Source organism: Anabrus simplex, chromosome 4 (genome assembly GCF_040414725.1).
Source record: "Anabrus simplex isolate iqAnaSimp1 chromosome 4, ASM4041472v1, whole genome shotgun sequence".
Classification (NCBI taxonomy): domain Eukaryota; kingdom Metazoa; phylum Arthropoda; class Insecta; order Orthoptera; family Tettigoniidae; genus Anabrus; species Anabrus simplex.
In genome coordinates this window covers 72482569-72495622 of record NC_090268.1, presented here as the reverse complement: position 1 = coordinate 72495622, position 13054 = coordinate 72482569, and the positions used below count along the sequence as shown (strand labels likewise).

The following is a 13054-nucleotide window of genomic DNA, read 5'->3' as shown; positions in this document are numbered from 1 at the left end:
CCAGAAGCCAGAGAACTTCTTAATACTTGGATAGCGGAGCAGTCTCCCACAGATGTTTTCAGCCACGAAGAAACTTGCTACAGCGTTAGTTACTTTGTTTGGTTCATCATACACCTGTGAACAGCTATTTTTTGCAATGAACGTGTGAAGTGAACTGTAGTGCTTCTTGTGAGTTATCGAAGACAAGTTAAGACTCTAACATAAATGACATGGCTACTAAGATTCAGCAACAAATTTCACACTAAAGTTGAGAACGACATTTCACTTAGTCCTTCGGCAATATTAGTACTTTTTTATTTCAATATCCAATAATGCTCAATGATGAAGTGTGTTACAATGGGCGCTTATTATATTTAAACAAAACTAATGTTAGGTATTCTTAAAACTTGCATATTAAAATTGTATTTTTGTGGTATTGGCAAAATATGACCATGGAACATGCAATGGGGGGGGGGAGAGAGAGAGTGTGTGTGCGCGTGCGCGCACGCGCGCAACTGAAACATGAGAAAATGTCATGCATCGCATAAGGAAGTATTAGGCGGATCTTGTTCTCCCATACTGAATAGTCTTAAAGTGAATAATGGCATTTTGGCCTGGGAAGGAGCAAATGCCAACGTACCTCATCCAGGATGCAGTGATTATTAGTACTGCTGTCGATAGTTCTGTGATTGCTTAATGCTTTCAGGACAGCAGGCTCTGCTGGAGTTAGAGGCTCTCGCAGACATTGACCAGGTAACTGTTCGTAAAATTTTATTTAATGATCTGCACGTTTACTAGATTGCTTCAGAATGAAGTGCAAAAGTAGATATGTTATGAAATGTGTCATACGTATCTGGAATCACACAAACATGAAGGAGGTCGGTCATGTGTCGAACAGGATCATTATCATTGATAAAACTTGGGCAGCTGTCTATGAAACTGAACTCAGACGTCATTCCATCAGAGATTACTGTGAAGGCACTAGGTCTGTCAAAATAGTAATGGTGATTTTGGTATACAGCAACCAGGAGATAATTTTACACCACATGATCAAATGTTGAATGCAGAGTACTAAGCTGCATACCTGCAGAATTAAATGACATAAGGAATAAATAGCCTGAATTGCTTCACTGTGTGCCACCCTGCTCAATGATGACACCCAGTACTGAAAATACTATGAATGACCATTTACATGGGAAGTGCTTACCAGATCTTTTACCTTATGATTATGATTTGACTTGCTTGATGATTGCTTTGAAGGTTCCGAATGTTTGAAGTGTGTTTATATGTGACCAGACTTCTGCATTCACAACTTTGTTCAACATTATTAATCGTAAAGAATTATTTCTTGGCAAATTTGAGTGGTGTGATTTTGTTCTCTGAATTACCTGCTCAAATAGTCTATAAGGGGCATTAAATGGCAGTGTAATATGTCTGCCTGTTACATTTATTTAGTATTCTGAGAGTAACACATGTTTGCCCAATAAGTGACCCTTGTATATTAAAATTTCCACTTATACTACAAAGAAGACAAAATCTCAGGAACAAAACCAGCTTTTGGGTGGTTAGGCCGTGTGCGTTTGCAGAGTTTTGCCCAGGCATGCTATTTGGGCTCATCAGTTGGATTGGCATGCCCCTCCAAGACTCTGCTTAGCCGTGGTAGACCAACTGCATGGTTCCGCCATGTTAGCAAATAGTGATTGCTAACCTGCTAAAGGAGAAGTGAATTCTTCGTTTTCAAAAATATATACTCCCCATGGAGATACAATTCCAAGAATAGCTTTCACGGCCGCAAATCTTAAAATCTCGGGTATAGAACCAGCTTTTGGGTGGTTAGGCTGTGTTCATTTGCAGAGTTTTGCCAAGACGTGCCATTTGGGCTCATCAGTTGGATTGGCACACCCCTCCAAGACGCTCCTTAGCAGTGCCAGATCAACTGCATGGTCCTGCTGTGTTAGCAATTAGTGGTTGCTAACCTGCTAAAGGAGAAGTGAATTTTCTATTTTCAAAAATATGTACTCCCCATGGAGATACAATTCCGAAAACAAAGACAAAATGCTGAGAATGAAGAGCAGTTCTTTCATATTCCATGAATTGTTAAGGGATTTTGAACATCTTTTCAAGGATGCAAATGTCTTTCTAGGCAAATTGTATTTCTTGCTTTATTATAACTAGTGTGGTTTTCTCCACAAAAATAAATTGAAATTGTTTTGGAAGTTCTTTTCAATCTCTACATTTGACATGCATGTTATGTGTTCTGAACTGCTGTAAATTTTGATTCTACCAATACATATTTACAGTAGTTGTATTTATTACAGAAGGTGATATGTGTGTTCCATTTGTGTTGCAATATTTGTTTCCGATTACCTGCTTGTTAGGATAGAGAGTTCCCAGAACCTAGAAACCCCCAATGCATCAGACTCAGATCCCTTGAAACTTGAGGATGAAATACTCATCGCTGGATATGAGGACATAAACAGGTGAGATATGTTAGTTATTGTAGTTAAGCTTAAAGCGAGGCCTTACAAGTCTACTATTGTTAATAAAATATGTGCTGTTGACGTGAAGTCTTTCATCAATTTAGTAGACTTGTTAGGCTGAAAGAAGTAATATATAACTCTTTGTGTTTCACCTTATTAACTGACTTTTTGACAATATTGTGGTTTATTAAGCACGCCCCCCTTATGTTATTTAGTTCATATTTTATAGAGGGTGGTTATGAAATATGTTAGTAGTTTAGATTATTGAGTATTTTATACTAAAATTTTAATCTTGATGTTAAATTCTGAAACTCATATTCTTATTTTGAGGTTAAAGAGCTAATTTACTCACCCCAGAATGTAATTGTCTGTTTCCCATAAAAATTAGTGCCATCTAGATTTTATAAGTAGTACTATGAAACTTCTGGTTAAAGAAGTCAATAGTAGATGTTTTAAAAGTGGGTCCAACACATGTTGAAACATTTTTCTGAGGACTTGTTATGATGCACGGTGTTGGGAGTCCATAATGCATGTCAGGTAGAATTTAGACTAGTGTGTGGCATCCATGCTTCTCCCCAGGAGGCAAGGGGAGTTACTCGGAGTGCCTGAGATCCGAGTGTTGGCTCCCAGTTTGGAGAGAGGCTTGGATTCTGATGGTGGCAGGTAAAATAACATCTGATATGAAGTTTGTATGTGCCTGTGTGTGTATGTGTGTGTCTCTTAAATGCATGTTCTGTGTATAACCATTGTAATTAGTTGATAGCATTTAGAAATATTTTATATGGTGAATTGAATTCCTGATTACATTTTTCCCTTGTAGCACATGTGTGTCCTCTGTTGATATCAGTTACATAGTACTTCAATTCTTTTAAGCATGTGTGAGAGTTTAAAATTAATTTTCTACTTTCTTCACTTACTGCTCTATGTAGCCTCACCAGTTCTAGTATTTTTTTCCAATCATTAAATATAACTTTGTGTACAATGCAGATTGCACAAGCACCTAATTGTGTATAGCCTAGAAGCCACAATTTTGCGCATCATAGGTCACCATAGCAGCTTTTCTTCCATGTGAGTTTATCATGTCATTTACTTATAATGTTCAACATAAAATTGTTACTAAAATTTTCTCATATTTTGTGATACTAAGTGAAGCATGGTGTATAATTTCAAAAATCTGTTTAATGTTGATTGCAGAAAATCAGAAAGAATACTGGGTCATATATTAATTAATGTATAGAAGGTGTTCTGTAACATGAAGATATTTGTATAGCATTATTTATTCTGCATGTTTATCTGAAAGCTATAGTTATATTGACTGTATTATTTAATAAACCTTTACAGCACATTTAGTAGTATGCTTAATAGAAATAGTACTTCCTATTCGGAATGAATTATACCTACCCATTTTTCCTGCAGAGCAAAATAGTTTGAATTTGTGAATGGTGTTGTTATTTGAAACAAAAATTGTCTCAAGAAAAAATTTAGAAGCATTACTGTAGGTACATTTGCGTATTTGATTGAACTGTAGGATGTGAGAAAGAGCTTGTAACTTAAGCTTACACCAGTAGCCATATCTCTTGTCCTTCTCACAGGCTAGACATAGAGGCTGTGTGCTCCTCCAAGAATGTGCGGAAAGCAGTCCTTTAAATATGTAATAATAGCTGCTTCTCAACTATGATATACTTAGGGCCATGTTGAAGTGCTATAAAATGTGAAAAACAAAAATAAAACCTAACAGCTGGAAGAAGATTTTGTGTATAAACTAGAAAAATGGTCTCAAGAAACAAAAACTTCAAACACACAATGTACATGAGCCTGATGATAAAAATGTCCCAAGCAACAACAACAACAACAACTACTACTACTACTACTACTACTACTACTACTACTACTACTACTACTACTACTACTACTACAAGAAGTCACTACTTATTAGGCATCATTTATTAGCTTTATTTACAGTTTGGCTTGAAAATCAATCTCACATACAATAACTTAAGAAATGTATCTACTGTAGTAGTAATTTCCATATTTTAATAAAAATTTGTATAAAATTAAAAAAAACACAACAACAACAAATCAATCCTAGTTTCTGTAAAAGAATGACATAATTCAACTTAAGTGTTCCCTGCTAGAAATCTCGGAATTAATTTAAGAAGGTAACTTTCATGCTACACATTATTTTAAATCTTGTTCATTACCTTCAAAGTTGAGCATCCAATCAATCAATCAATCTGCATTTAGGGCAGTCACCCAGGTGGCAGATTCCCTATCTGTTGTTTTCCTAGCCTTTTCTTAAATGATTTCAAAGAAATTGGAAATTTATTGAACATCTCCCTTGGTAAGATTATTCCAATCACTAACTCCCCTTCCTATAAATGAATATTTACCCCAATTAATCTTCTTGAATTCCAAATTTATCTTCAAATTGTTATCTTTCCTACCTTTAAAGACGCCACTCAAACTTATTCGTCTACTAATGTCATTCCTCGCCATCTCTCCACTGACAGCTCGGAACATACGACTTAAAATAGTTACAATTTCTTGTTTTTACATCCACCTTATTCAATGTATTATGTATTGAATAAAGTGGATATAAAAACAAGAAATTGTGACTATTATTAGTAAGTTCAATACGGGCAAAAAACATGAAATTGGTCTTATGCAACATACCACTTAGTCAAGCAGTTCGTCTTCTTTCTCCCAAGTCTTCCCAGCCCAAACTTTGCAACATTTTTGTAACGCTACTCTTTTGTTGGAAATCACCCAGAACAAATCGAGTTGCCTTTCTTTGGATTCTTTCCAGTTCTTGAATCAAGTAATCCTGGTGAGGGTCCCATGTACTGGAACCATACTCTAGTTGGGGTCTTACCGGAGACTTATATGCCCTCTCCTTTGCATCCTTACTACAACCCCTGAGTTGGCGGGCCCAGGCCAGTAGTATTGGAAGATGCTCCAATGATGTTAGTCTCGTATCGGTAGATTTACTGCACATGAAAGAATCTTCTGTGGAACAAAATTCTGGCGTTCTAGCATCTTCGATAACTGTAAAAGCTGTTAGTGGGATATTAAATTATATTAAATATTATATAAAATGAATAAATTGTTGTTGTTGTTGTCATTAAAGAAACAGGGAAATTAAGGAAAATGACTAAAATTGTGCAAGCGAACAGATGGGCCATTCAGCTTTGGTAGGAAATTAAAAAGATAAAAAATAAATGGAATGACTCGCTTGTTGCAAATGAGTTACAAGAATCAACATTGGTTTCCATATTATAACCAACATCAATAGCGCACACCTCTTTTGGGTATGGCAACATAATATAAAAATTTGATCTAGTATCTGCGACACCAAGAATTTTAAGGTAAATTCTTGGTGCGACTAGTTTCTTGTGGAAGGCTCGGAATGTAGTAAAACTCATGAATCCCAATGATAGTTCATCCTTAATCAGACAATTACTTCCAGCATGACAGAATGTGTGTGCATGCATGCACACTCAGATTGGTAGAGAAAGAGAAACAGAATGTATCACAGTACAATTGTTTGAAGAATATGATTATGACCTTTCTTTGCTGCAGTGGCCTTAGCAGCACAAATCAAATATCTCATTTAAGGTTTACCACAATTGAAGCACTGAGAGTACAAGTAGACAAAGTCACATGAATCTATTTTTGTGAACAATGGACTTGAAGTTCCTACACAATATTTGAGAGTTGATGATTTTTTTTTTAAATTTCCAGGTCACTATCTTTTCTAAAATACCTTCACTTAAGATGATGAATAGTATGCTTCATTGTTAAAAATTTACGTGGTCTTATATGCGTATCGAGCTCGATAGCAGCAGTCGCTTAAGTGCGGCCAGTATCCAGTATTCGGAAGATAGTGGGTTCGAACCTCACTGTCGGCAGTCCTGAAGATGGTTTTTCTGTGGTTTCCCATTTTCACACCATGCTAATGCTGGGGCTATCTATACCTAACCCTTTCCTGTCCCATCCTCGCCATATGACCTATCTTTGTCAGTGCGGTGTAAAGCAACTTGTAAAAAAATCTTATGTGCATACAGCAATTTTGATGTACTAATTATTTGTCCACTAGGAAATTAGTTTAATTATGTGAACTTTTTAGGTTATATCATTATTGATGGAAATGGTACATTGTATCCTTCTACTGGAAGTTTTCTGCATCACTAATGTGAAGAATTTCATCTACAGATATTTCTCCAGAGCTCCCATTACCATTGGTCAGTTTCCCTTTTTTCTTTTGTTAATAAGATGACCATATGGATATGGTACATTCAAAGCAAAGTTCTCAAGAGAAACTCTTTTATGCACAACCTTGTATTTGATGCAAATCATGAAATTCAAGTAGTCCTTCTTCATTCTAACTGTGTACCAATATTCCATCTGCAAAGGATTACTTTCTTGGAAAGTAAGCAAAGTTTACCTTAAATCCTCTGATTGCATAGGAATAACAAGAAATGTTTGATTCTTTTCTTCGTAGTTCTGACACTGTTATACCACTCATCTGGTGAATATACTAGATTGTTCTTCAGTTTACCACACTTGATAATACTACAATCAATGCTGGTGTTGGAGGAAATCTACTTGTATTCTTAATCATTTCAGTGGGTAGACATGGGCTCTCTGCACTGTCTAGCAGTGAGCCAAGAAAATACTTCAAATGGATATGGTCTGTTCTGTATTATGATAAGGAAGGAAATGGGCTACTTATCTGTGGACTTGGTTATAAAACACACTAAATGTGAATTTGGCCTGCTTGTATTTTCTGAGCTTCAATATTGTATAAAGCATGTTTTTTAAGTAAGTACCATTTTTAAATATGTCCGCTGCAGAACTTCGGTCGTCATTCAAAGCATGTGCGCTTAGTACATACATCTGTTCGCTAGCCACAAACACCATTATGGATACATTCATCCTGTATTTACATTTGTTTGTGGGTATTGAAAATGCCTCTTGACAATTAATGGTCCTGCACTGTGATTCGTTTTCTAAACACGAAAGACGTGAAAGCTGTTGAAATTCATCAGCAGATAAGTGAAGTGTATGGAGAACACACTATAATCGAAGGAATGGTAAGACAGTGGATTAGAGCATATAAAGAAGGCTGTACTAATGTCACGACGAGAAGCATAGTGGGCGACCACCTATCATTACCAAAGATTTGGTTACTACCACTTGTTCTTGCACTTGAAAAAGCATTTGGGAGGTTAGCACCACAATGATGATGACTTACAAACAACCGTACTGCAGTGGCTGGCACATCAGATGGCAGATTTCTATGAGGATGTATGACAGTTGCCTTAATATGCTTGGAACTTACATTGAGAAATAGTTGAAGGCGCAGGCTTACATGTAAAAAAATAATTGTTTAAAACATTTCATTACAATTTTTCTATATCAAAACTGTACTTAACAAACATGCCTCGTAATAAAATGGTTTGAGTTTCTAGAGACAGACTATATGTTCTTATTGTTTTAATTATTTTATTATTCTTCTGTGCCTTTTCTCTCTTTGTACAGTTTGTATTTTTACTCTCCAAGAAACAGAAACTTGCCTTTATGTGTTTTCACTGATGTATAAGTGTTTACATTTCAACTAAACAGCTTGGTTTTAATCTTATTATGTGTAGCACTGTATCAAAGCATTTAACTTGATGTTGCATGTTGAAAGTAAAATATTAAGCTGAAATAATAAAGCTATTTTTGGTTATTTGAGTATTGTTTTATGTAGGCTGAGCTGTTAAGACACTGATTGTGCATTTTAATTTGATTAGTTTGTTCTCTGAGGAAATGGTTATATTCAGATGCTCTCTTTCATTTTGGAATATAATTACTAGATTGAATTCTCTTTCAAAGAGCACATGTTGAAATGTATGTTGTTCATAGACCATATAGGTAGAGCCCTGTGCGGATATGGTTATCCATGGATATTGCAAGTATTTAACTACATTATATTACATCCAAGGTATTGAAATGAATAGATCTGTTAACATAATACAACAGGCCTGATATATGACACCAGACCCCCTACAGTCACAGGTTTATGAGGGATTTCTGCTTGCGACAACTACCAACGTATTGAGCGGTTCCTTTTGGAACCTTTGTCCTTTCCTTCAACTAACCGATAGCAGGAGCCACTTAGGCTTAGGTCAGATTTACAGCTTTATGGATTCAAGGTTCGCCATTCTCTCATACCATTTTCAAGGGTCGCCTAACCACAAGCAAAAATAAGAGTATACCTGAGTGAAATTCAATTAATTCCATTATTTAGAAATTGTCAGCAAAATTATCTGCATGGCCTACAGTTTGCATCTGCCAAGATACTAACTTCACTGATATCTGCATATATCTGCATCTGTGCAGGGATTTAAATATAGGGATGTCATTCCCAGCATGTAAGGGCTAGTATACTCTGAAAACAAACACTGCTGTAGCAGTTAATGAATTTCTCCATCATTCATAATATACAAAGGTGTTCAGGAAATGTCATTCTAATTAGGCTCTAGAATTTGTATGCAAGTGCAGGTACTGCATTTAGTTAATAAATAAATAGCATAAGATTATCAAGAATACTAGTATTGAGTGGATTATGATTAAGATCAACGACAATAATTTGAATCTAATAGGCTTGACAAGTACTGAACAATGTATATGTTTGAGAATTTAGATTCCACAGGCATGCACATCCCATGTTACCCCAGTGTGAAAAAACACAACCTACATTTAGTATTCAGAAGGAAATTTGAGTGTCAAACTCTTGTTACATGGCACAAAACAATCTCAGCCAAGCAGGATCCAATAGAGTACATCCACCTCAAAAACATGATCTAGCCTCACCACAATTAAATGGTCAAATAGAAAATTCACACCAAAACAAGGTTCAATTTAGAATAGACCAAACACAACAAGAAGGAAGGGTCAAAAACTCTGCTGGGACTGTACTTTAAGGACATGGCCACTATCTTCCCATCTTTTTGTTGGCGAAAACCTTCAATGTGTTAGTGGAGCGTTAAACAAGTAAATAAGTAAATAGAACTCCATAAACACAAGTTAATTTAAAATATCCTACTGGGAGACTATTCCTAAGGAAACTAACTTCCAAAAAGGTGAAGATGAAAATTAAATTTAGAAAATCCAGGCCACAGTAAAAGAAGTGAAGGGGATGTTGAGGCCAACATACTGAAATGTTCTTGTTGCAATTTAAAAGTTCAACCTTCAATTAATTTGGCATGGAGATCCAAAATAAGAATGGTTTAAATTTAACGTACATGATTTAGTAGAAAGTGAGTGACTGACCTACTGTCTACATACTAAAATCTTAACTTAAAATAATTACCTCCCTCAATCCAGGAGGGAATGGCTTTCACATGTTTTCATAGTTGGTCTGAAAATCTCCTACCTTATGTGCCCACCAGCAACATTTGGGACCAACATAGCCCACTGACTTTGTTTGCACTGTCCACACTGGAGATCCGACAAGGTTAAACAAGGCACACACTAAAAATATATTTTTATGTAGGCTGAGCTGTTAAGATATTGATATTGACTACTACTAAAATGTTCTCATTCTGAACCCTGATGGCGTACAGTGGGCCTCCTAGAGGGTGACACCCTCTCTTAGGCCAGCAGATGTTTTGAGGTGCAGAGAATGTGAGAGGGAAGCGGCCTGGCATTTGCACTTGATATCTAGATGATCTAGATTTTTTTCTGGTTTTCATAGGTGGATCCAGCAAGATGTTCTAAGCATAAATATTTATCTGTAGAACTATTTAGACCAATGTCATTTCATCTGAAGCTCGCTCCCACTCTCTCAGTAATTTCATTCAAATGGATGTATCGCTTCCATTCAGATAGTAGCAGTTATTTCATAAGTATAATGCCACTATTAGTCTGTCGCAGCATTCTTAGTATACTACATTCATTTTGAAGCTGAAGTTAGAGGGCAGAGATACACCTATATTTAAATGTGAGGACATCTGAATACTTTCTTGATATAATCTTCAGAGAACTGGCTTTTCAATACTTTTATGTACATTGCTTAAGTGATCATAATTCAAATACTTTTGTCAATAATTTTATTTCCTTTTTTGATAACATGTTGAATGTTTCTTTAATTTGGATATTTGATAGCAATCTTCTAAGATTAATGTATTTTGTTATGTAGTGGTCTTCATCCGCTGAGCGTGGAAGAAATGGATGAGAAACAAGGTCTGCGGGAATCTGAGCAGCCGCCAATTGTTCGCTTGCTTCTGGCTCTGTGGTATGCTATCATTTCACATTCGGAGTTGGTGTGTTACTTCATGGTCTTCCTTCATCAGGTCAAGTCAGCAACAATACTGTCTCTTCCACTGCCCCTTATGGTCTTCTTATGGGGAACTTTAAGTGTGCCCAGACCTACAAAAACTTTCTGGGTCACACTTATTGCCTACACAGAGGTAAAGTATTAGTGTATGAGTAAATAAATGTTTGCCAACAAATATTGAAATTTTGCTGCTAGAATAATATTTTGAAACACATCATTTTTCAATAAGTGTAAACAAGTTGTAGAAGTGAGCAAGTTCTCCTTTCCTTGTGCAGGTTATTGTCATTGTCAAATGTATGTTTCAATTCGAACTGATACCATGGAATCAACAAGCTGTGTCAGAGAGAGCACCATTCAATCCACCACGAATCCTTGGAATAGAGCGCAAACCCCAGTATGCAGTATATGATCTTTCACTACTGCTCATTGCATTTTTCCATAGGTGAGTAAGCCAATAAGTTAACATCTCCTGTTTTTTAGTGGAAACCTCACGACTCTAATAATGTGGTTACATAAAAACTTGCGATATATAGGTATTATTCCTCTCAGTCTGTGGTCTTGACGTATGAGTGTATTAACAATACATTGTACAGGTTGTAAGTGAAATATATTTTGTTCGTAAATCAGGTCATTCTAAGCACAGTTATTACCAATGTTTTGTCTATTGTTCATTTTAAAATTTATCTAGAGAGGTCAGTGTTTGCTGATGGGTAGTACACCTTCTTAAGTCTTGTACAGCTAGGCCTGCCTGTGGTTTCCTTGCTTGTATGGATGTAAACAACAGCATTTTTACTCTGCGCTATGGCAACTGCCTCAGCTGAACTTGCGTACCACGTGACCACCCTGCTTTAAGCGTTTATACAATCTTATAGGAAATCTTACCATATAAAACATGTTGGAAGTGTTGTCCTACCTGGGTTATACAGGCATTACATCTGGTAATCACATTCTGGCTGACGTGAGCGAGTTCTGCCACTGTAATGTTTTTTATTTCATTCGTAATGTTTTCTTTCAGTTTCTCCATTGTGTGAGGATTTGCTCGATACACTTTTTCTTTCAGTTTACCTCACAAGTAAAAATCGCACACTGTTAGATCTGGAGAACGAGGGAGTAATAGACCAGCACTAATCACTCTGTCTGCAAACACTTCCGAGATTGTAGGAAGGGAATCTTCTGCTGTATGAGCAGGGGCTGAATCTTGTTGAAACAACCCACATGATTTTTCTTCCATTAACTGATGGGAGAACGATGTCAAAATGTCATTGTGGTATCTCTCTTCATTTAATGTCCTCGCAAAAAAAAAGAACCCTAATTATTCATCTTGTACTAACAGCACACCAAACGCCAATCTTCCTATCATAATGATGAACCTCATAACCACCATTAGGATTTTCTGCACACCAATAGTGAGAGTCATGACTGTGCACACGACCATTAAGATGAATTTATTACATTAAGATGAAACCGGAACTTTTGCATGTGAAAATACGATGTTGCAATGATAACTGCCTCGCTATGTTAACAGCTGAAATTCAGACTGGTGACTGATGCTTGCCAGGTTGAACACGTGTAGGCTGCTTGCAAGGTCAAGAACTATGCGCGCATGTCGCATACTGCAGCTTTCATATCGCAGAGTAAAAACGCTGCTTTGATGGTCTTAGTTTATATGAGATACCCTGTAAGTAAAGAACTGGAATCACAGACAAGGCTTTTTATGAATGATGATGTACTGAGTAATAAATAAGTTACAGGATTGTGAGTGGCTACAAAATGACCTCAACAATGTTGGAAGATGGGACAACAGACAATGGTACGATGGTAAACAAGGTGAAAAGTCGGGTTGCAAGTTTCAACAAGAGGAAATGTCCTCTCAGTTTTAATTCCTGTGTTAATGGGGATCTTTCTAAGTACCTAGGTGTTAATATAAGGAAAGCTCTTCTTTGCAGTAGTCACATCAATACTAATGTTATTTGCTTTACGTCCCACTAACTACTTTTATGGATTTTGGAGGCGCCGAGGTGCCAAAATTTAACTCCGCAGGAGTTCTTTTACATGCCACTAAATCTATCGACACGAGGCTGGTGTATTTGAGCACCTTCATATACCACCGGACTGCCCTCCTGGGCAGCAAACTTCAAACCTGGGCTGTAGTTGTCCAGTGTCTTAATGTGTCTGAAGCACTGTGATGAACTTGAATGTCTTAATTTTGGAATATATTTATCATTCTTAATGCAATTTTATTCTGGTGAAAAGTATCACACTCATAAATAAA

General features: G+C 36.5%; 1 protein-coding gene across 9 annotated transcripts in view; it reads left to right on the top strand.

Annotated features, from left to right (window-relative positions):
• The window catches only part of Piezo (piezo type mechanosensitive ion channel component), a 555272-nt gene that overhangs the window by 477954 nt on the left and 64264 nt on the right, over nt 1-13054 (top strand). For 5 of the 9 annotated variants that reach the window (XM_067145104.2, XM_067145105.2, XM_067145106.2 and 2 more), the window contains 4 exons: nt 2358-2459; nt 3039-3122; nt 10645-10915; nt 11058-11224. In XM_067145104.2, coding sequence (XP_067001205.2) covers nt 2358-2459; nt 3039-3122; nt 10645-10915; nt 11058-11224 — 624 coding nt within the window. The remainder of the gene's footprint in view (nt 1-2357; nt 2460-3038; nt 3123-10644; nt 10916-11057; nt 11225-13054) is intronic. The other 4 variants (XM_068227168.1, XM_067145107.2, XM_067145110.2 and 1 more) reach the window with 2 other exon arrangements.